Source organism: Triplophysa rosa, linkage group LG24 (assembly GCF_024868665.1).
Source record: "Triplophysa rosa linkage group LG24, Trosa_1v2, whole genome shotgun sequence".
In the NCBI taxonomy this organism is placed as follows: Eukaryota; Metazoa; Chordata; class Actinopteri; order Cypriniformes; family Nemacheilidae; genus Triplophysa; species Triplophysa rosa.
In genome coordinates, this window is record NC_079913.1 from 6,862,518 (window position 1) to 6,885,170 (window position 22,653).

The window sequence follows — 22,653 nt, forward strand, 5'->3', positions numbered from 1 at the left end:
TGTGTCCGCCTGAACCGGAAAACAAAAGTACTGCGGCTGTTCGTCTGAAAACCTGCTGTGTAATCTTGCTTTAACAGTCACTGTACGGATTTATTTGAAAGGCAGAAAGTAGTCATGCCTGACCATTTAGGTTCCGACCAACGCAAAATAAAAGAAGAGGAAAAGGAAGACAAACCAATTCGAGGTATTATTTTGAGGCGTTTTGTGTTTTGACGAATTGATGAAATTAGCAAGCAGGTTAGCATTTGCTAAGTAGCTGCACTGTAGTTTGAAAATGGTCAACAAAAAGCAAATATGTTTATGACAAACCTATTTCGAAAGTGCATTTAACCTCTTTAATCCATTATGTTAATGATATGAGATGTGGCGTGTTTAAGACAAACCAATTAGAGAGTGTCATCTGTTAAACAGTTAACGTTATTAAGTTAGTTAGTATTGAGCAATTTCAAAATGAGCAGATCAAAATGTTGTCATATTATTGTCATCTATTGTTGGTCCTGATCATTGTGTTATTTTTCAGCTTTGGATGAAGGAGACATTGCACTCCTGAAAACTTATGTGAGTGTAACTAGAAAAATACAGTGTTTGCACATTGGATTTCATATTGGACGGTCTGAGTAATGTCACTTGCAAGTAATCCGTGCATTATGTGTTTGTGAATAGGGCCAAAGCACTTACTCGAGACAGATTAAACAGGTGGAAGATGATATCCAGTCGCTTCTGAAGAAAATCAATGAGCTTACAGGTTAGTGTCCTGTTATTGTGAAATTCCAACTTTAATTGTGATATGTGGATCTACACATTCATTAAGATTACAATAGCATATGGTGAAGTTCTGATATCCTTGCACTGCTTCATCTTTTGTGTGCTACAGGCATTAAAGAATCTGATACAGGTCTGGCCCCTCCGGCACTATGGGATCTGGCAGCAGACAAACAGACTCTGCAGAGCGAACAGCCCCTGCAAGTGGCCAGGTGTGAGGGTACTTATGACACAAGGAACATGTATAAACGTATTAAATGATTTAAATCTTTGTCTGATTTTATTTGTTCATAGATGCACCAAGATAATCAACGCTGACTCTGAGGATCCAAAGTACATCATTAATGTGAAACAATTTGCCAAGTTTGTTGTGGACCTGAGTGATCAGGTCGCTCCGACTGACATTGAAGAAGGCATGAGAGTTGGGTAAGGAGGAAATGCATTGTACACTGTCTTGTTTCACTTCAGAGACATCTCATTGATCTTACAATCTTCTGTAAACAGTGTTGACAGGAATAAGTATCAGATCCACATTCCACTGCCACCCAAAATTGATCCCACCGTCACTATGATGCAGGTAAGCAATAGTTCCAATTTCTTTGGCAAACATGTTAAAACTAAAAGTATGTAAAAAAAGGTCACACTTAATTAAAACTTATTGATGTGAACAGGTGGAGGAGAAGCCTGATGTGACCTATAGTGATGTTGGAGGATGCAAAGAGCAGATAGAGAAGCTCAGAGAAGTGGTTGAGACCCCTCTGCTCCATGTAAGTCATTAATGCATTGCTATTAAAAAATAAACAACACTATCTGTTAATTTTCAACTACTGTTCTCTCATTTTGTCCTAACTCCAGCCGGAGCGCTTTGTGAATCTGGGTATTGAGCCTCCAAAGGGTGTCTTGCTATTCGGACCCCCCGGTACGGGAAAGACCCTGTGTGCCCGAGCTGTGGCTAACCGTACTGATGCCTGCTTCATCAGAGTCATTGGATCCGAGCTGGTTCAGAAGTATGTTGGAGAGGTAAGTGTCTTTCCTCTCCAGCAGAAAGCAATACACATTTTGAAAACAAAACTCAATTGCTATGTTTTTGTGCCTTATTTAGGGTGCCAGGATGGTTCGCGAACTGTTTGAGATGGCGAGAACTAAGAAAGCCTGTCTAATCTTCTTTGATGAAATTGATGCTATTGGAGGTGATTTCTTTTTTTGTTTATAATATACAGACACTACAATACAGTCAAGGCTGGATTATGGTCCCATGTGGCATCTGGATAAAGTGAAGCTAGGGACCGCTGGCAGTCCGAAGCCTTAAACCCTAACATCTCAGTCTCAGAAGATCCTTTTTAATCTTAATCTCAAATCCAATGATGATTTGGTTATATTAGTAATGCTGTTTTCTTGCAGGTGCCCGATTCGATGATGGAGCTGGCGGTGATAATGAAGTCCAGAGGACTATGCTGGAGTTGATTAATCAGCTGGATGGCTTCGATCCCAGAGGAAACATTAAAGTCTTAATGGCCACCAACAGACCAGACACGCTTGATCCTGCTCTTATGAGACCTGGTAGACTGGACAGAAAGATTGAGTTCAGCTTGCCTGACTTGGAAGTAAGTGTTAAATACTAAATCATTCATTTATGAAAGCTATTCATATTTCCTAAATCCAATATGTGATGCTCTTTACTGCCTCAAAAAAAAAAACATGGTGTCATATAAAATTACATTGTGATATCAGAAAATATAATTTGTCTATTTGTATTTTCCAGGGGCGTACCCACATCTTTAAGATCCATGCCCGCTCTATGAGTGTTGAAAGAGATATCCGCTTTGAGCTTCTAGCACGCCTTTGTCCCAACAGCACAGGTGAGTTCTGACCTCTAGTTCTACTGACAAACATCTACGGACACAATATTCAGCGGACAATGAAATAGTCGCCTTTTACCTTACACATAGGCATAAGTTGGGCAAAACATTGAAGGAAACACTTTAAGCAACATTGATGTTTCACTTGCTTTAGTTAACATTGTGTATTGTGTTTTCCACGCAGGTGCTGAGATTCGCAGCGTGTGTACAGAGGCAGGCATGTTTGCCATCCGAGCTCGTCGAAAAATTGCCACGGAGAAAGATTTTCTGGAGGCTGTGAACAAAGTCATCAAATCCTACGCCAAGTTCAGCGCCACACCTCGCTACATGACTTATAACTAAATAGATTTATTTTCTCCTGTGTTTGTGTTTCACTTGATAGTTCAAACAGATTCTCATGTATGTCTTGTCACTTTTCTGTGATATTGAATCAATAAAAACATTATCCATATTACACTTCATTTCTATGCCTTGTTTATTATTTCAATATTTATGCTGCATTTGAAACATTTCTTTTGGTCTTCTTTGGTTAGTTAAAAAATTTAATTGACTGGTAAAAATATAAAAAACGAAAGGCACTTGTGTGGAATAAACATTTAATAATTTAAGAGTTATTTTAGCTTTAGTTATTCTACAAAAATATCTAAAATCCACAAAGCATAAAAAGTCACAATAAAATGCACCACATAAAATGTAGTTCATTTTTGGTCTTCATTACTGCGAGAAGGAAAAAGAATTTAAATAATCGTATAGAAACATCTCAAAAGCAATGAGAAAATACGTGCGAATCCTTCTTCTGACTTAAAAGTGCTCAAAGTGGTCAGTTCCGTCTTTCAAAATATCTGATCGGTTTGAGTCTGAGGACACATTGAGACACACTTCCATGTAATGCTCCATAGACAGGAATGCCTAAAAAGCACTTGATGAAATCTGTTGTTTCATTAATCTAAATCCACTTGTAAGTTAATGTTCCTAAAAAAGAAAATTTACCAATAAAGCACCTTCATCATTTTTGGCATGAAGAGACCCAGTTTGAATGGAAGAAAAAAAATACAGTAAGAATTCTTAGGACTAAACGATAAACAAAAAAATCTATATTTTGCATGGTGCCTTGTCAGAAACATCTGTCAAAAATATAAAAGGAAATAAAAGGCAGTGTCATCGCCACTGCAATTCTGTGTTCAGCATTTTGATAATGTGTAACATATTAAACTGCTTATTTGCTGAATACTATAGCCAGTTAGTCTGGTAACAACATGATTGTAAAACTCATACATGGAATGTCAATAAAAGCCCCAGACCAACGCAAAAAATAAACACTGGTCAAGTGTCCATCTAACCTAATTGCACTTAAAAGAAAAAAAAACATACTTCTCTAGTCGTCAGTAACAATGTACAGCAGAGCTTAAGATCACGGCTCATGTAATAATTAAACAGGGACAATGACGTTAAGCCCATCACGTGCTGGTGTATTCACATCATAAAAATGTGTCCATCTAAAATGTTTTGACCCGTTCCTTACACCAGGATTGTCTCGGTCTCCTTTTGTTACCATGACAACCAAAAGGTAAAGTGACTCGGGAGTAACAGCACTTTAACAGCATCTGTTTCAACACTACACGCAGTGCAACTATCAGTCCCGCCATTTGCAATCATTGGCTGTCAGATACAAGTGGGCAGGTCTTTCCTGTTTTGACAGTGCAACACCGCATCATGAATAGTGGGGAAAATGAGGTCAGGGGTCACTGGCTCAGTAAAAAACTGTAGTGTCCTGAGATCAGATAGAAGAGTCCCTGCAAAACACACAAACAAAGCAAAAGGTTTAAAATGTAACAAAGCACTGAATTTGAAATTGAATTGTCTATATTGCTCTCTCCCACTGATATGCATTTACTAGGTTCAACTCTAGGTGGAGATGTTTACCACAAAAATATCAGAAACGCTTTTAAAATTGCAATGCAACATGTATTTAAATATAATTACATTCATTTAAAGATTCTAAATGTACTTCTGTTAATAACACTTACTGCTACATCCAGAAAGGACGATTTTTACATTGATTGTTGCATACTCCTTAATCACCTGCAGGACAATGAAACAATTATATCAACAATTCTGACCACAAATGACTTAATATTGCTGTCCTAATATGATCAATCAGTTTAATATTTTTCAAATAATTAAACTAGCTAGCATGATTATTAATAATATTCATCTTATTTAAAATTATAAGCTGTTACAATCATATATAAGTCTAATTTATACATTCAGCTGGATGCAGTCAAAAATGTCTTCCATAGATGTATTACATAGAAAGTTAATAGAAAATACGGGTTGTCTACTCACAGATTTAATGGCTTTGGCCCCTACAGAATCAATGAAGTTAACCGGGGTTAAGTCCAGTATGATGGAGTGAATGGGGGTCAGACGCTGCAGGAAAAATTCATCCTCCGATTCGGACTCTGTCTGGGTTTCATTGGCCCGTCCATTAGTATACACATCCATCCGTTTGTCTGCCCCGGCCACCACCTCATGAGTGACACCCAACTCCATATCCTGTTGTGGCGCCGAACATTTATATTTACATTTATTATCAGTTGCTTCATCTAAAGCGTTTTGCAGTACGTTAAAGCAATACATTTGATCAGTAAGCACAATCTAATAAGAAATAAACCCATGACCTTGACGCTGCTAGTGCCATCCTCATAACACTCATAACTAAAACATGCTGCATCATTACCAGGAAGGACTGATTCATAATCTAAACAAGATGTTACATCATATGACACTGTAAACCTTCAAGTGTTGTATTTTATGCATATGAATAGATTTAAGGTGACAATTTCCTGGAATATGACAGGTTCATAAAATGCATACCAATAAAACAACAGCGTTTTTCTTAGATGGTAAACTCTGTTTCGATTTCTTCCCCCCGGTGTCTCTGTGAGCGTATTTAAGCTGCGATTGCCTTGCCGCGAGAAGTTTCGCTGGATTGACTCCAGTCTGTAGTCACAAAACAAAAAGTACAGAATAACAAAACTATCATGTGTGCAAAACACTGGAGTGAGGTCAAACACACCTGCTGTTCATGGGAACAGCTTTCATATCACTGTAGAGCATATCGAACACACTCAAGGGGAGAACATGAAAATACAAAAGTAGAAGAAATGTCTCATTTCTTAAATATCTCAAACCTAGAGTTATTTAAAAAACTGATGCTCACCTTTGCTTTGAGGGCGCTTACATACAAGTCACTGTTTGCAAAGTAGATTGAGGTATTAGACTGAAAAATCTTAATCCCTGAGCATTCCTCAGCCTTGAGAAAGAGAATAAAACACGCAGATAAGAGGACAACGTTTGTGGGAAAAAGGATAAAAGGATTAAATCATGTCTGACTGGGTTTGCGTGACTTCCAAACGCAGAGTACGTGTTGGTGATTGGGAACGTATGATGTTAAAGGGATAGTTCACCCAAAAATGAAAATTCTGTCATCATTTACTCACCCTCATATAATTTCAAACGTGTATGGCTCTCTTTATTTGCCAGAACACAAAAGAAGATATTTTGAAGAATGTGGGAAACAGCAAACCGTTGGTCCCCATTGACTTGCATTGGTTTTGAGTGCATACAATAGAAGTGAATGAAACCCAACGTGTTTTTGTTTCCAACATTCTTTAAAATATCTTCTTTGGTCTTCTGCCAAATAAAAAAAGTTTGAAATTACATGAGGGTTAGTCAATGATGACATAATGTTCATTTTAGTGTGAACTATCCCTTTAAGGTCTGGGTTACTAACACAATAAAAATGGAGATGGTTCATGTAGAGATGGATAAAGATGCAAAAAGTTATTTTTTGACAGTGAAATGTCTTCGTTACCTCTTCATACTCATCCACATCAAAATATAGTCCTGTATCAGAGATTTGTCCAAGAACAGCATTTTTTGGGCTACAATAGAAAGATCAGAAAATAGACATCATCATCATCATTACACCAATAATACTGTAAAATGAATATTTCATAAAACAAGCCCAAAACGTTTAATAGGATCAATCCACAAAATCAAACAGAAATCAGAAATAAATTTTATACATTATTTCTTTCTTTCATAGGCTTTAACATTAAATAAATACTCTTCCAAGAAAGCGAAAAATAAGAAGTCGACTGATCTGTTATAAAACAGATAAAAACCGTGTGTCACGCATCAGTTGGCATTGGAATAATGTAAGAGTGTATTTACCACTGTGTTCTGAAAACAACTGTCAGTATGGCAAAGCCCATGGCCACCACCAGTCCATAATCCAGACCCAGAAGAACAGAGGCGATAAAGGACACCAGCCATATTGCCTGAATACAAAACATCACTCATTAACAACAACAGAACTATATTTCACAATGTCCTAAAAAATAACCTTACTTCATTAACACATTGATAAAGTTTACAGAGCGAAATTTTCACAACGTTTTATGCACAATGCATTTTCTTGAGCCCTTCAAGGCTATCAGGTTTATCAAATGTTGAGTACATGTAATCTGTAAGAACAGCAGGGTGTAACTCAACAGTGGACAAAATGTAATCAAAACTACTTACCAGTTCAATCTTGCTGGTTCTCCATAATGCAGGAATGTCTTTAATTTGCTTAAACATCCCCAGGAGATTGACCATGATTATAGCAGCCAACACTGTCTGATAAAAAGATGACAGTATACTGTATTAAAAACACTTCATCTGACGTTTCGTGTCTTGCACAAGAATTCTTATGTTCTGACAGGAGGGTTTTGGTCATTTACGTAAATCAGATTATATTGCATTTTCCTAGAAAGGCCACACATGTTGAGCCATTTAGTTTGATCACATAAGGTTTTGTGCATACGGTGCAGCTCTGCACTTACTGTAGGTAAAGGCTGAAAGACAAATCCGATGGCCACCACCACCAGTAGCACAAGTATAGACGCCAAGAGTCCTGCAATCTACAGACACACACATTAACATAATAAAATCAATTTGGCTTCAGGAAGCAAACCTCTTTATCTTATCTTTATGGTTTTATGACAGTTATGCAGCCACTGTGATGTCATCAGCACAGGAACACACTCCATATAAGGAAAACATTTTGAACGCCTGCCGCACTTGAATGGGAGTACGTGTGCGTGTCACTTACTTCGGTATGTCCTCCTGTGCTTTCCTGTACCAGGCTGCGAGACATCGATGCGGTGACAACGAACGTGTGGAAGAACGAACTGACAAAGTTACAGAGCCCCAGTGCGATGAGCTCCTACAATCACAAAAACAATACACAATGATACTGTTTGCACCTCAGGATCATAAAAAAAATGAAGTATGAAGTATTCAAGATCATTTTCTGATTGATAAACTGAGGTTTTCTCTGAAGGAAAACTTGAATCGGGGAACTTGTAAGTTATAAGGTCACATTAATTCTCTTCAGTAGACTTGGCATGGTGCTTCGCTCTTCGCATGGCTTTGCAATTATTGCACTATAAGTCACTTTGGATAAAAAGATCTACTAAATGGCAAGTAACTAAGTAACTGTGGCCTCTAGCTGGTTTTGCCCTTCAAAACGCCATAAAAAAACGTTGAATGATGGTGCACAACAAGAACTCCGCTGTGAAATACAAATGATTCTCTACCTGGTTTCCATCCACACTGTATCCGTGCTTGAGAGCAAAGGTTTTGGCTAGTGAGATAGCGATTGAAAAGCCAACAACGGCTATAGCTATGGCGTCTGTGAGGAGGTTGGGAAACACAGAGAAGTCTGGAACCTTGGGTAGCAGCAACCTTAAAAGAAAGATGGATTACAAAATGTAAACCGGTTTCAGTTTTGTATATTTAAGCAAAGCAAATGGCTGCATGACCTTACCCGGTGGGAATTTGACCCACAACATCTACACCATAGTTTTCAGACATAACCATCCCGTACGAGACCCCAGTGGAGACGATTACCTTTAAAGAACAATTGTATTTCCTTTTAAATGTCAAATATTTATAATTGATGACAATTTGAACACGTTAGCACAATGTTTCATATGCAAGGCCTTACCACTATGATCTCTCCAGGGATTGGGATGGGTAGTTTCTTCTTAAAGCGGTCGTTGAAGTCTTTCACCCCGTAAAGGAACACGGTGCACACCAGTCCAATGATAAGAGTGACAATATTAGTGCTTGTGATGTTCATGATGACAGCCTCAATGCTCTGTGTTCGAAACGAAACCGGAAAACATGGCTTTAACTTCAAAAGACTGCACATGGCAACTGGTAAAATGAAAGTGTCTGCTGAATGAAAAAAAACTAAAAGTGAAGGAAAAGTCAACATTTTTATAACTGTGGACAGCGTATCAAAACAGGGTGTTGGTTACGCACATAGACGACAGACAGAGGACCGTTGAACCTCGCAGTGGGCACCCCCAACAGGTACTTGAGCTGTGAAACCGAGACGTGCACCGCAGCGGCTGTGGTGAAACCTCGCACCAGAGGCTCGGTGAGATAGATCGCCAGAAAGCCGAATCTCAGCAGACCCAGAACAAACTACAGAACATCAAAACACAGTGAAAGTAGGCTACGGTCAGTAAGATTCATGCCCAACCATCAACTTGAGAATGTGGGTAGAAGTTATGCAGTATTCCATTCCGTGTGTTTATTATAAACAGCATGAGGCATCCATTAACTTGTTCTCATATGTTTACAGTAATATTATCCCACACTTGTTTCTTGTACAGGTAAATGCACAAAGCTGACCATCGATGATTTATTTATTGATGGTTAATTAAATAGCTTACCTGAATGAGTCCTACTAGTGTTGTTAGAGCTACAACCACTTCTACCCTCCTGGCATCACGGTCCTCAAAATTCACCACCTGGGATGCATTGGTCCCATTGACTGCAAACATGGAGTCCGGGGCTTCCCTTACAGCGACACCGCCAATCATCAGACTTATTACTGCAAATGTACCTGCAGGAATACAAAAACATTTGCCCATAGAAGATCTTAGGAAGGTGTCATATTCTTAAACTTAAACAGCACTATGGATCACATTTAGTTGCCATTATTAGCTGTTAGCCCTTGTTGTATGAATTGTATTGCATATAGATGACAAATAGCAAACAAATGCTTCACTGTAATTTAACAGACATTTAGTGCAACATTTAAAATATATGTGAAACAACTGTGAAAAAATGTATGTGTTCTACAGTACAAAAAATACTTTGTATTAATACAGCATTAACACATTTTCTCAGAAAAAAATAAACACACATTTCTTTGCTATTTATGCAATTCATTTTCAATGTATGAAGATCGCACATGTGTATCCCAGCAGAGTAACCACATTAACTCCAAAAATGTCTAAATACTATTACTTTTGAAAGGTTTTTTGATCGCTGTCTATTAAAACCTAACAAAATGACTTTTGTGAAATAATAATTATAGTAAAATAATAATAGTAACGCTTCTAGAAAAACTAAATGGGTAGTTGACAGACTAACATGCAAATTTGCCCTACGGTGTGATGGCAAAAATTTCGAAAAAACAAACAATGAAGATAAATCTCTCTTAAACTATTTTGGGGCGGTTTCCCGGACAGGGATTAGCTACAGCCAGGACTAGGCCTTAGTTAAATTAAGATATTCAAGTCGTTTTTAAAAACATACTTAACAAAAAAACATTACTGGTGTGCATCTTGAGACAAAACAATCGCACTGATATATGTTAAGATATGTTAGTGCAAGTTGTTTTCGATCAAGACACTATGGGGCGGTTTCCCAGACAGGGTTTAAACCTAGTCTCAGACTAACTTAAATGTGAGAGATGCCTTGATCGAAAACAACTCGCACTGACATATCTTAAAATATATCACTGTGATTGTTTTGTCTCAAGATGCACACAGTAATATTTTTTTTGTAAAGTATGTTTTTTAAAACAACTTAATTATCCTAATTTAACTAAGGCCTAGTCCTGTCTTAAGATAATCCTTGTCTGGGAAACCGCCCACTAAACATTTAGGTTAGTCTGGGACTAGGCTCAAACCCTGTCCAGGAAACCACCCCTATAAATATGAATCATATAAAACAATGTTTTATTAACAGTTTGTTTTCTGAATTTTGCTATGTGTTACACCATAGGAAACCTGTATGATTTATTCGTCAACTACCCAAATGTAATTTAGTTTATTATTTTGCATCTATAATGCAACAACATTCATTTCCTTTTAAATTTCAGGCCCCTTTAGTTTTTTCCCCTAATGCACTGCTCTGATAAATAACCTTTCAAATCAAGTCACTGTCTGTATGTCCATTTTGCAATGCATTCAAAGCATTCTATAGTTTTACAGGTACTACACACTTAAACTCTTATCATTGTGGAAAGGAGTCTGACAAAGCCACTGTGTAACAGACAAACAAGTACCGTAATCACTGCTTCACTTTAAAGTAAACAAAGTGTGCAGATTTAGCAATGCTAGCAAATGAGTCCCAGTGCACTTGTGTATGTGTACAGAGACCTAATGAATAGAGTACTGAGCCTTGCTTTGCCTCTCCATCTAGATAAAGCCCTACGCAAGTGATTCTGTTTTTTTATTGCCAATACACCATACAGGGGTAAAGCACGAGTGTTGTTTAAACAAGAGGCGACATGCCTCTGTGCACCAGAACACTTGGCCTAAAGTCCACCATCTCCCTCACTCTCTCTCTTCCATCCATGTGGTCCAAGCAGCACGATATTGAAGCAACAACTCTGGTTTGGCTAACCTGACTTTTGAACCTTTGATCTATTTTCACTGTGGTGTTTCTAATGTCCCGCAGAGACTTCAGAGGGGTTGAACATCAGCCTAAACGGGAGACGAAAATAGCGCCACGGGGCATCTACCCAACCGTAAAAACTACATGTCTGGACCACCAGTTCTCAGAAACGCTGTGGTGCGAGTTTCTCCGCTTTCTTTTACGAAATACAGAACTTTACTATATGAGCAACCTTGGTGTGGTCGACGTGTACTCTTGGCAAAAACCAACTCAAGGAAAACTGACTCCCTGGTAGGACTATACCTCCTGGAAAGGACTCGGGATGCTGGGAAAAACAGATGGTTCTCTATAATGAGAATAAAAAATGGCTCCCAAGCATTCCCATTATAAACAAAATAGATGTTTACACTGAAAACACCCGATGTGATGCACATTATCCGACATACTACCTGATTTCTACATTTGTTGCGTCTGCGCAACAGCACCAGCCTTTCCCTAAAGAGGTTGGCACATCCTACCAGCGCTTCAGTTAAAAAGCGGTACGCTTAATAACAGTGACTTTGCTAAACTGAGCCGGCATGTCACATTTCAAGCCTCAAGCGTTTCATTAATAGCATGGCATGCGTGCCGGCGGGCCTTACCTATTGAAATATGTTTGGAGGTACCGAAGAATGTATACAACAAGACAGGATAAAAAGATGAATATAAGCCAAACACAGGAGGCACGGCTGCTAACATCGCATAAGCAAGACCTGTTGAAAGCGAGGGAGAGAAAAACCGGTCAGATACATAGATTCACAGATCATTTGATTGAGCGTTATTGAATAGCGCTGACCTTGAGGTAGCTGCATCACACCTGTGCTGATACCAGAAACAATGTCCCCGAACAGGTATTCTTTCACTGGATATGATGGCAGCCATGTTATAATAGGCAGAAAACTAAGCGCAACAGATTTGGCTTTCTCAGATGAACAGCTGAAAACCAATAGAAGTGTAAATGATATGTATCCTTAAAGTCAAGGATTTTATCAGGAGCAGATGGGGGCAGACAAGTTTAACCGATGCAGTTCAAACGTGTCACTTTGTATTGTTGTGTAAATTTACTGGTAGCGCTGAAACCTTACCGGTATGATAAGATGATATCATAAAACAAGGAAGACATCATAAATGACCAATGGTTATTCACGCAGTTGTATGGTTTTATCATGTTAAAGCTGACTTTTTTTTATTAGGCACTTCTAGTCTCAGATAAGACCCAAACAGTTTCTTTCCCAAATACAGCAAACAAAGGTGATTTTTGTTTAGTAATAACAGTATACATAACAGGACTCACAGGTCTGAGATCTGAGTCTACTAGTGAGAAAGCAAATTCACATGTTCCGTTTATTTCCTCTTTAAATTTGCAAATCCGATTCAATCAGATCAAAACGCAATAAACAATAACAAAGACAGCAGGACATAATAAAATAACCCTACCGGAGCTGCTCCTTAACCCTCCGTATACACGACTTGGGTGTTCTCTTCTTCCTATGTAGAAGTCCAGAGTCAAGATAACTTTCACTAAATACTGGTCGTTCCACGCGGTATATCGCCGCGGTGGACGGTTCCTCGCTGGCGGTTATTTGTTCCATAGCAACAGTGTAAATGCAGGCATATCAGGCTGCTGGAGACCTAGTGGTTGCACACGTGTTCTTTCTACACTTCCACTTCCTGTTTTCACTATATGGTGGGAAGAGATCAGTCTGTGAAGAAAGAAAAAACTACTTGGAACCACAGTGTTGGTTTTATTTCAGGTGACTTACAGCGTTATGACATGTTATGATAGTCAATACTCAATACAGTTACATTGACAACCACCCCCTTGGTTTTTAAAGGGGGCGACCGTGTACAAACTGTGCTGGTGTAGGATTACAAGTCCTTAAAATAACCCTGAACGGTAACAGGTTTTGGCATTTACAACTTGCCAGAGAAGTTGGTGTTGATTTGTCATGCATTGGATGCGTCACATACTTGACTATTGCACTATAAGCAATAACTAAGGTAAATGCATAAATCTTATAGGTCGTCCAACTTATCCATTTTAGAGAAACCAAAAAGGCTTTGCTTTAAAAAAATGAAATGTTATTTACTTGTGTGTGACTGATAACGCGTACAAATAGTTCCAACCCCAGTCTGTCTAAAGCACAAAACATAACTCAAGGACACAGCATAAAGCTTGTGCAACCCATAAGTCATAATGTGCTGTATGACCCCGTCCATTTTTTGCACAGCACATGACTATACGATACTTACATGGTTTTACCATGCATAAATGTCCAGCAGAAAACAAACAAACACAGAATTTCTAATGGATTTGATGGTTGTAATGGGAATATTGGGTATATACAGTAGGTATTGGTTTTAACGGAAACTATAGTGGTCTCTTCTGTTATGGTGTTGGGTGGAATGTAAACTAATACAACTTCATTAAATCCAACTGTAACACACACACACACACGCACACACGGCTTTGGTTGACTATCCCCGTGGGGACAGTCCATAGGCGTAATGTTTTTATACTGTACAAACTGTATATTCTATCCCCTAACCCTAACCCTATCCCTAAACCTAAAGATCATAGAACACTTTTTGCATTTTTAGATTTGTAAAAAATATTGTTCTGTACAATTTATTAGCTTTTTTGCCCATGGGGACCTCAATTTTGGTCCCCACGGTGACACGAGTCCCCATGTGTTGGTGTGTATTCAGGTTTAGGTCCCCACCGGGATATACAAACATGAACACACGCACACACACACAACCGTGTATATATATATATAAAATAATTCTGTAATGATTTTAATGGTATTTGTAATTAGAATTTGTATTGTGTTTTTGGTGTGTGTTGAATCGTTCGTGTCTCTTGGATATGCTGATGCAATTCTCTGAAGTGAGTTTTGTTAACAAAATATAAGACTCAAATACTGACATACGACCACCAACATGCATGCAAAAACGTAAACAAGCGCTATCTGCGGAGTCATGACGCAATGACACTGTACGTGACTGTTTGCCTGTACGAAATACTTCGGTCAGGTTTAAAAATCAATAAAAGAAAACATAAGAACCTACCCACTCTTTTCAGACGTCCGACTCCGAGAACCTGTTAGACAGGTATGATACAGTTACAGTATAGCCAAAAGGTTTTGCGTTGCGGTTTAAAGAGGGTAAAGAAGCGAAGAGCATCCTACCTCTCACCGCTCCCGTCCTGCAAATGACCCAAGGTGGGTGAATTTAGTTGACAAGTGAGCGAGCATTGGGACTCTTGTTACTGTGTAACAGGGAAAGCCCTTTATTGCAGGCGACAGCTGCGTAATCCATGCGTGAGGCTCTACGTCAACCTCATGCGTCACTTTATTCGCGAAATGGATCGTGGGATATGTAGTTTTCCTTTCTTGGAGCGTTAAAATAAAAAATCGTTAAATAACGATAAAAATATAAAAACTTTATAGATGTGAAACTGCACATTATTACAAAGATAAAACAACGTAAAAAATATGTAAGAATACAAACAAGGATGCTGTTTTTCCAAAGTAATTTCCAAGGGCAAGTGTAATGTCATGGCGCCCTCTTGTGTATCACCTAAGCAATATCTTCAAAAAGTGATGACTTATTTGTACAGAACAATGAAGAAAAATAAATATCTTCATATAGCCTATTAAAAACTTAATGGTTTTGGAGAATCTGTTTCTCAGCTAAAATACTGTATGGCAAAATACAACTAGAGGGTTTAAAGGGTATGGGACATTATAATAGACATGTAATCAAAAAAGACTTTAAAATCCTACCCAATCTGCATAAAGAAATCCAAACTTTTGTAATGGTTTTAACAGTTTATAGTTCACAATAGTACGGAGAGTGTTTTGGATTCACCTTCACACACAGGTAAGTTAAGTCGATAAAAAGCGAGGAAGGATACGCCCACTGACGCTTGTTCTGCACATGGGCTCTGTGTTGTTCAGCTTTTTTTAGTTCATTGACCTTCTTAAGTCAGGAAATGCCTTTTAAGACAGAAAGCACGCATTCGTTGTGATGCGTTTTTGTAATTATACACGGCGCGATCGTTTGCGGTGCGAGAAAGTTGACGAGAGTCGTTTTAGAAAGAACCGAATCTGATTCAGCAAGATGATCTAGTTCAGAGGTGACGTTTAAGGTTTGTAGGTGAGAAACATCATACACCTCTGATCATGTCAAGAACATCGAAATATGACGAGGACCATTCTTTCGTGAGTCCAGTGGTGAAGTATCTGCTTTTTTTCTTCAACGTGATATTTTGGGTAAGTGACGCGCATACCTATAAGTAAATAATAAGTAAAAAGGCAATCTTTATATTAGTGATACAAAATGTTGCATTATATAAAAAACATTGTAGTTCCTCCTCGTCTCGGATTTATTAATGTTTAACCAAATTACTTTTAAACTTCCTCTTGTTGTTGAATACGGAGCATACATGTAGGCTACACATTTGTATTTAATTTACTTGCACACTAATGACAGATCATATCCCTGCTGAGGACAAAAAACAATAAAAATTGTAATGGTTTCCAATACAAATAGCTGTTTTTATTAAAACCATTACAAACTTGCTATATGTGGTGCATTTTGTGCCTCATTCCAATAGAATTTAATGGTTATATTGGTGTACCAAACCAATATATGTTGTATTGGCATATGTTGTATAGGTATATCTGCCATATTGGTTTCCATCTTCCAGGTAACATCCCACCAGTAACACATTACCAGTAAAGACAAGAGATCTTTAAAGTCTCTAAAACCAATTCAATTCCCATTATAACCATTAAATCCATTCGACTTTCTAGGAAGGTTTCTTTTGTTTTTAATTCAGCAGGGATTTAGCAGTACACATCTCAAGCTACTTTTAGTCAATAGTGTGTTCAGTTAAAATAAAACACCACCTATGGGCATGTTTCAACAACTGCATATTACTTAACCACAGGGTAGATGCTTGGAATACTTAGAGCATGCATAACATTTCATTCGACCCAGGACAGCACCTAAACCTGTTTGATCTTGACTAGATATAAGCTATAATGAGAAAACAACTCAGAATTTCTGTCAAACTCTCACCCCGCATTTTTCACCAATACACAGCGCCTGCTGCGTGATAAGATCTGGCTAGAATAATAATGACTTTACATTAGACCTCATCAACAAAACCCTCTTCTGTTAAAATCTTGATACTGCCAGCTTACTTTTTTGAACCCGTGCCTGTTGCTAAGCAGCGGGTCTCATTGATTCATATGCTGATAGAGAAACCCAGTGTGTTTTGGGTGAGTGGGGGCCCCATGCTTCTTTTATTTGTTGCCCTGTAGTATTAAGTAAATAATAGACCTAAATGAATAATGCCTCTTTAGTAGAAACAGATACCCAAAATATTTAAAACAGTCGTGGATTACTACACACAGTCTTGGATCATTCAGCTTTCAAATTTAAATGAACTAGGTGATTAACAGTGAGGCAGATTTGTCTCCTCAAAGCAACAATGTAACCATTTAAAAAATTGCAATTACAACTCTGTAGTGGATTGCAATGCTTGCTGGTGTATACGCAAATGCAAATACCTAAGGGGATTTCGTGCTGTAAGCCTCAACATCTATTCATTTATTATTATTATAACCCATTATAATACTGAGCATTTGGCTGCAGGACTGTTGTTGACATTAGGTTGGTTCTTTGTCGTTCTCAATGCACTAAAGGGATAGGCAGGCACCAAACCCTCTTTTTTTGTTTGATGGAATAGGAATACACATCTGTGCTTTTAGTGTTACAATAAAGAATTGTAATGTACCTGTGGAAATGTTGAGTGCTCAGTGTTGAGAGTACAGTATTCCACACTCTTATGTAACTTAATAATTGTATTACTTATTGTGTTATTGTATTACTTAAGATTGTAAGAGTTTGGAACCTGTGGTAGTGAATCTTTAACCTGAAGACAGATTCTAAGGAGTTGTGAAAAGTTATTTGCAGAAGTACTAAAACATGTGCAAACTTGTTTTTCTTTGTGTGTGTAATATGTCAGAGAGTTGATTACATTCTTGAATTGCCGCTTGAGACCCATCAATCCAAATTATAATATTTGCCTTATAATATGTCATCATTTTTCTTCATTATTGTATTAAAATAGGAGCTCTGAATTTGGCCTAATATGTGATTATATGGTCAATTTTTTTAATGAATAATATGCAATTATATTACAATAAAATAAAGGGTACTTATTACCTACACATTTATTTTAAAATTGAGTTAATGACTTAACTAAATTTCCATTCCTAAATTTCCAATTTTGTGCATTTTGAAGTCATATTTATGATCTACAGAGAAATACAGTGTATCCAACACGAAAGTTTGTTTTGGAAGTTATCATCATGTGTGTCCCATACGATTCAAACCCATAACCTTAGTGTTGCTAGCATCATCCTGTATGTGTTGATCTACAGGGCCTATTGAAAAAGCAGAGTGAAATAATAGTCTTTTAGTAAGTAAATAAGTTGGCTTCTCAAGGTTCAAAACTGGTTAAAAAAGTTCCTCAAAGTAGATTTTTTTTGGCTTTGAAGTGATCTCTTAGAGGCACTGCTTTCTCAGACAGGAATGAAAGGATGCAGCGTTTCATAGTAACCTGATAGCTGTTTCAGAGAGAGCGGGCTACATTGTGTCAAACTCAGAGTACTGGAGTGTAAAAACACTCTGAAGTTTCACTTCTTCGTGAAGAATTTCCTGACGCTCTTCATCAAATGAACTTTTTCACATTCTAATGCGTTTGCATTTTTATACATGCAGATTCACAATCCTCTGTTTAAACAGTGAACACAATAAGACCTTTAGCTATCTAAAGCATTTACACATTTAAATCCTGTTATATGATTGAGAAAAAAGCTAACGAAAAAAAGTAATAATTTAATTTTGCCACATCCTACAGAAAATGTATTAGAAACTATACTTAGAAGTAGAGTACAGAACGTACAGCATCCCTTTTAATTTTAAAAACGGACTGTAATTGACGTCTACCTTATCTGTCCATTCTAGATAATCGCACTGGTCCTGATATCTATTGGCGTTTATTCCAGGATAGTAAAACATGGTAAGTGTGTTTACTTGCAATGACATTGTTTCCAAAACAACCCTGTAAATAGCTCTTTTTTTACAACAACATCATGTTTTAAAAGCAGAACGTGTTTTATTGTTTATGAAAACGAACTTAAAATGAAAATACAAACACTCTTTTTTGATGCTTTGATAGACAAATCTCAAATTCAGGCTTTCGGGGTCATCATTTATCACTCAATGAATATCCATCCTCACATCTATAAAATATATGTGTGTTTGTTATGTGTCTATACGCAGAGACAGCGTTGGCCTGCCTGACTATAGACCCCGCTCTGTTACTGATGATTGTGGGGATCATGATGTTCTTCATCACGTTCTGTGGCTGTGTGGGTTCTCTGAGAGAGAACATCTGCTTACTGCAAACGGTCAGTAGACAGGCAAATGAGATTCAGCAGGATGAGCAAAATGCTGTTTAAATACATTTGAAATAAAGCAAAGATAATTCATCGTCAAATATAAAGCACATTGTTTTATTTTGTATTTTGTTTGTTCTCCTGCAGTTCTGCATCTGCTTGACTATCATCTTTCTGCTGCAGCTAGTGGCTGGTGTTTTGGGATTTGTCTTCTCAGACAGGGTAAACAACATCATGAATCAGCTTTGGAAAGCACTTCACTCTGATTGGCTGATAGGTGTACTGTATTTATAAAATAACATAGCAAACTGAGTATGTATACCACTAGCCACATAACATACAGTACAAGTATGGACCTGACTTTAAAATGTACATACGTGACCTTTTTGACTCAGTTTTTTTGATCTTTAAGACAATAGGTTCAACTTATGCTATTTTACTAAAACTATTAAAGGTCTCTGTCACTGAGTGGTTTGTAGAGACAGTCATAAGTACCGTGTTTAAAGATTCTGGGCATGATATAACAAGACCTGCATTAGTTCCCATTACAAGCATACAATGTTTTTAAGTTAAAACATTGCGCCCTCTACTGTCTGTTACTTGTTACTGTAGTTTACAACTACTCGGCATAACTGAGCTGAGATAAAGCAACTTGCATTTTGCTTTTTATGTCTGCTCTTAATAAAGTAAATATCAAACCTTTTGAAATATCACAGTTATTCATGAAATATCTCAAATGTTGAAAATAACAGTTATTCGTGCATTTTGCTCTTACAGGCACGTGGCAAAGTAACAGATATGGTTAATAGTGCTATCAAGCATTACAGAGATGATCTAGACCTACAAAATCTAATAGACTATGGACAAAAACAGGTCAGAACTGTGAATGCATGTGTTTCTTAATTTACATATTTGCATGTTAGATCATGTTTGTATAGTGATTCTGTTATATTTTGATAATGAATATGTTTTTATCTTTTTGATGGGAAGTTCAACTGCTGTGGAGGGATCTCTTACATGGACTGGTCTCAGAACATGTACTTCAATTGTTCTAAAGAAAACCCCAGCAAAGAACGCTGCTCAGTTCCGTACTCCTGCTGTTTGCTCGCAAAAGACGAGGTGAATAAAATTCTGATGAACTTGTTTGTGCTATGAAATTAATTATGTATAATCATACAGTACATCTACAGTGGCCCCCAAAAAAATGTCACACTTAAATTGTATTAATGTCACTGTTTGACAATCGGCGAAATACTTTATACGTTTTGTTTTTCTTTTTTTAATAAAACCTAACAAACTGCTTTTAAAACATTATTTGAAAAATTCCATTGGATCAGGAGTGGGTTGTATGAGTCTAAACAGGGACCATTTTTTATGGCCACTGCATATATTTCCTTATTTTATACATGATAAAATATATTTATTCTAGTTCTAATCTTCGTCTCTTTGCCAGGGTATTATAAATACTATGTGTGGTCAAGGGATGCAGGGTTTCAATTACCAAGAAGCTGGTGCATTTATCAACACCAACGGCTGTATTGATAAAGTAGTAAACTGGATCCACAGCAACCTGTTTCTACTGGGAGGCATTGCGCTGGGCCTGGCCATCCCACAGGTGACCAGTAATATATCATGACGGTTACTTTACGCATTTCACTTTTTAGGATTTCATTAATCTGACAGCCTCTCTTTTTCTCTCTATCAGCTGGTTGGAATCCTGCTCTCCCAGATCCTTATTAATCAAATCCAGGATCAGATTAAATTACAAAACTACAACCTTCAACATCGCTCAGACCCCTGGAGCTGAACTCACTGTACTGTACTTCACTGTACTGGAATACTCCCTGAATTGCCTGAAATGAATTGTACTTTGAATTAGGAAAACAAAGATCACAGAGCTATCCGAGTCATGATTTGAGATGTGCAACAAATCCATTTGCATAAGCTTTTATAAGTATGAATATTTGTATAAATCATGTGAGATACACAATAGGTCAATAAAACTATTTTATGTGCAACAGATTTTGTTTTTTGAGCATTGTAATCCTAACAAAGGATAAACGTAGATTCTCTTGTACTTCATTGATTTTCAAAACTAAATTTCCATTAAGTGTACATTTTTATTTAGCAAAAGGAACTTGTTGATATATAACACGATGACAATTTGCTTGTGATGTACTTTATTTTTAAGTTGCTTTGGATAAAAGTTCCTGCTATGACCAACAGTACTCGAAGCTCTACACTTTATGGCTGTAATCTTCCATAAATGGTCTCCTTATCAACAACATCTGGTCATAACACAAACACAACATGCTTCTGTTGGTCAGACCATCAAGTGTTTACGTTCCTGATAGTATTCTGACAACACCTCCTTTACCTATTAAAACAAAAACATGTTAATTCATCATTGTTAACCGCTCACGTTATTATATAATACTAATAACATAGATATTATTTTTACATTAAATTACTATTGCATTATTATTAGATGTAGTACTATCATGTTTAATGACATTAAATACACATGCAAATATGCATTGTACAATATATTACTCTTTTTCTTTTATTAAAACTAAATAATCTGCAAAAGCCTGTAAATCTATAGAGAATTGCAAATAAAAAACAGTGTTGCACATGCTAGGGTTTTTACAGTGAGCTTGAACCTTAACCACACACTACAAAGACACATTCATAGACATTGTAGGAAATGCAAACCTGGTGTAGTTCACTCGGCAGAGAAATCAAAAGTGCAGTTTGTTGAGAACAGGGAAGATCGATTGCTGTACTAAAATGTATCTGAAAATCTAGTTTCCAGATAATACCTTCATTTTGAGATCAATGAAAGGATTTTTATTCTTAGATGAATTATCTCTTTAATGTTGTTTGAAGATCACTGGAAAATCATCTGCTGAAATATGAAAACACTAGAGGTATTATTTTGTATAAATGCATATAAACATAAACGTGTGCGTGTGTGTTTAAGAGCAAGAGAGACTTTTTGGACCAGGCTCTCCCATTTGGGGCTTGTGTGTGTGTGTGTGTGTGTGTGTGTGGTCCCTGGTCTGTGTCTCTCATTGGCTCATTCCTTAGCAGACATGTTAGACAGGGGTTTTAAGGAGGCCCTGTGCTGGGAACACACATAGCATATTTTACCATCCACTTCGAGACCAACAAGTGCTGCGGCCTTAATCTGATTCACCATACTACACAAATTTATTCCACTCCTTGGAGAATTTTGTTTAGTTACCATGGCAACTTCCAAATTTGAGAAATCTGCTGTGCCCGTGGGGATAAGATGAAAAGACAATAATAATGTAAGACAATTAAATGAGATGAAGTCAGTCATCAATCACAGTTACAGAAGGCTCAGGAAACTTGGTATAATGGTAAATAACTATCATAAAATCCCACAGGTTCATGAAGACAGCAGGCAAATTTCCTTCTGAGCAATAAACACTGATAGCCATGAGTTAAGACCACTACAAACATACCACGAGAAGCAGTTTGAGCAAACATTATACGAAGGGGTGTATCTAAATTCCAAAATGTATGTGTAATATATAAAATCATCGGATATAAAATTTTGCTGTTTCCTTAATGTTGAAATTTTGGCCACGATTGTATTCATATAATTGTAATGTTATAATAAATATGATGCAAATGATTCCAATCAATATAAATAACATTTTGTTTTTTACTCCCCTGTATCTAGAATATAAGTATCATTATCGTTGTTGATACCTGATAAATATGTATTTTTATAA

At 37.2% G+C, this 22,653-nt stretch overlaps 3 protein-coding genes across 5 annotated transcripts; 2 read left to right on the top strand and 1 right to left on the bottom strand.

Moving 5' to 3' along the window:
• Nucleotides 1-14: 14 nt before the first annotated feature.
• Nucleotides 15-3,082, top strand: psmc2 (proteasome 26S subunit, ATPase 2). Its single transcript, XM_057323624.1, has 12 exons — nucleotides 15-184; nucleotides 521-558; nucleotides 664-745; nucleotides 875-974; nucleotides 1,057-1,188; nucleotides 1,267-1,339; nucleotides 1,434-1,529; nucleotides 1,618-1,782; nucleotides 1,865-1,952; nucleotides 2,164-2,366; nucleotides 2,525-2,621; nucleotides 2,806-3,082. Exons 1-12 carry the CDS (start codon nucleotides 115-117, stop codon nucleotides 2,961-2,963), a joined length of 1,302 nt encoding a protein of 433 aa, XP_057179607.1. The 5' UTR covers nucleotides 15-114; the 3' UTR covers nucleotides 2,964-3,082.
• On the bottom strand, nucleotides 3,083-14,733 carry slc26a5 (solute carrier family 26 member 5). 3 transcript variants are annotated; one of them, XM_057323622.1, is made up of 20 exons: nucleotides 14,603-14,733; nucleotides 14,488-14,514; nucleotides 12,849-13,114; nucleotides 12,208-12,347; nucleotides 12,014-12,124; nucleotides 9,416-9,588; nucleotides 9,000-9,164; nucleotides 8,680-8,832; nucleotides 8,500-8,582; nucleotides 8,270-8,417; nucleotides 7,783-7,896; nucleotides 7,514-7,591; nucleotides 7,212-7,307; nucleotides 6,861-6,967; nucleotides 6,499-6,568; nucleotides 5,845-5,937; nucleotides 5,499-5,624; nucleotides 4,968-5,177; nucleotides 4,649-4,703; nucleotides 3,083-4,414 (listed from the first exon to the last, which is right to left on the bottom strand). In XM_057323622.1, the coding sequence occupies exons 3-20, from the start codon at nucleotides 13,001-13,003 to the stop codon at nucleotides 4,284-4,286; spliced, it is 2,208 nt and encodes a 735-aa protein (XP_057179605.1). In that variant the 5' UTR covers nucleotides 13,004-13,114; nucleotides 14,488-14,514; nucleotides 14,603-14,733; the 3' UTR covers nucleotides 3,083-4,283. The 3 variants fall into 3 exon arrangements, with proteins under 3 accessions (XP_057179605.1, XP_057179604.1, XP_057179606.1); XM_057323621.1 differs by having other exon boundaries at nucleotides 14,484-14,514; XM_057323623.1 differs by lacking the exon at nucleotides 14,488-14,514 and having other exon boundaries at nucleotides 14,603-14,731.
• A 645-nt stretch (nucleotides 14,734-15,378) lies between these two features.
• On the top strand, nucleotides 15,379-21,442 carry tspan33a (tetraspanin 33a). Its single transcript, XM_057324292.1, has 8 exons — nucleotides 15,379-15,688; nucleotides 18,456-18,510; nucleotides 18,774-18,901; nucleotides 19,037-19,111; nucleotides 19,667-19,762; nucleotides 19,880-20,008; nucleotides 20,343-20,504; nucleotides 20,595-21,442. Exons 1-8 carry the CDS (start codon nucleotides 15,599-15,601, stop codon nucleotides 20,694-20,696), a joined length of 837 nt encoding a protein of 278 aa, XP_057180275.1. The 5' UTR covers nucleotides 15,379-15,598; the 3' UTR covers nucleotides 20,697-21,442.
• The last annotated feature ends 1,211 nt before the right edge of the window (nucleotides 21,443-22,653 follow it).

What these genes read in the sequence shown, in the direction of transcription:
- psmc2 (XM_057323624.1), top strand. Translation starts at nt 115, where the DNA reads ATGCCTGACCATTTAGGTTCCGACCAACGCAAAATAAAAGAAGAGGAA. An exon ending in CAGCCCCTGCAAGTGGCCAG is followed by an intron (nt 975 to 1,056) that starts GTGTGAGGGTAC and finishes ATTTGTTCATAG; the next exon opens with ATGCACCAAGATAATCAACG. An exon ending in CCTTTGTCCCAACAGCACAG is followed by an intron (nt 2,622 to 2,805) that starts GTGAGTTCTGAC and finishes TTTTCCACGCAG; the next exon opens with GTGCTGAGATTCGCAGCGTG.
- slc26a5 (XM_057323622.1), bottom strand. Translation starts at nt 13,003, where the DNA reads ATGGAACAAATAACCGCCAGCGAGGAACCGTCCACCGCGGCGATATAC. An exon ending in GTGGGTCAAATTCCCACCGG is followed by an intron (nt 8,418 to 8,499) that starts GTAAGGTCATGC and finishes CTTTCTTTTAAG; the next exon opens with GTTGCTGCTACCCAAGGTTC. An exon ending in TCTTTCAGCCTTTACCTACA is followed by an intron (nt 7,308 to 7,513) that starts GTAAGTGCAGAG and finishes TCTTTTTATCAG; the next exon opens with ACAGTGTTGGCTGCTATAAT.
- tspan33a (XM_057324292.1), top strand. Translation starts at nt 15,599, where the DNA reads ATGTCAAGAACATCGAAATATGACGAGGACCATTCTTTCGTGAGTCCA. An exon ending in TCTTCAACGTGATATTTTGG is followed by an intron (nt 15,689 to 18,455) that starts GTAAGTGACGCG and finishes TGTCCATTCTAG; the next exon opens with ATAATCGCACTGGTCCTGAT. An exon ending in ACATCTGCTTACTGCAAACG is followed by an intron (nt 18,902 to 19,036) that starts GTCAGTAGACAG and finishes GTTCTCCTGCAG; the next exon opens with TTCTGCATCTGCTTGACTAT.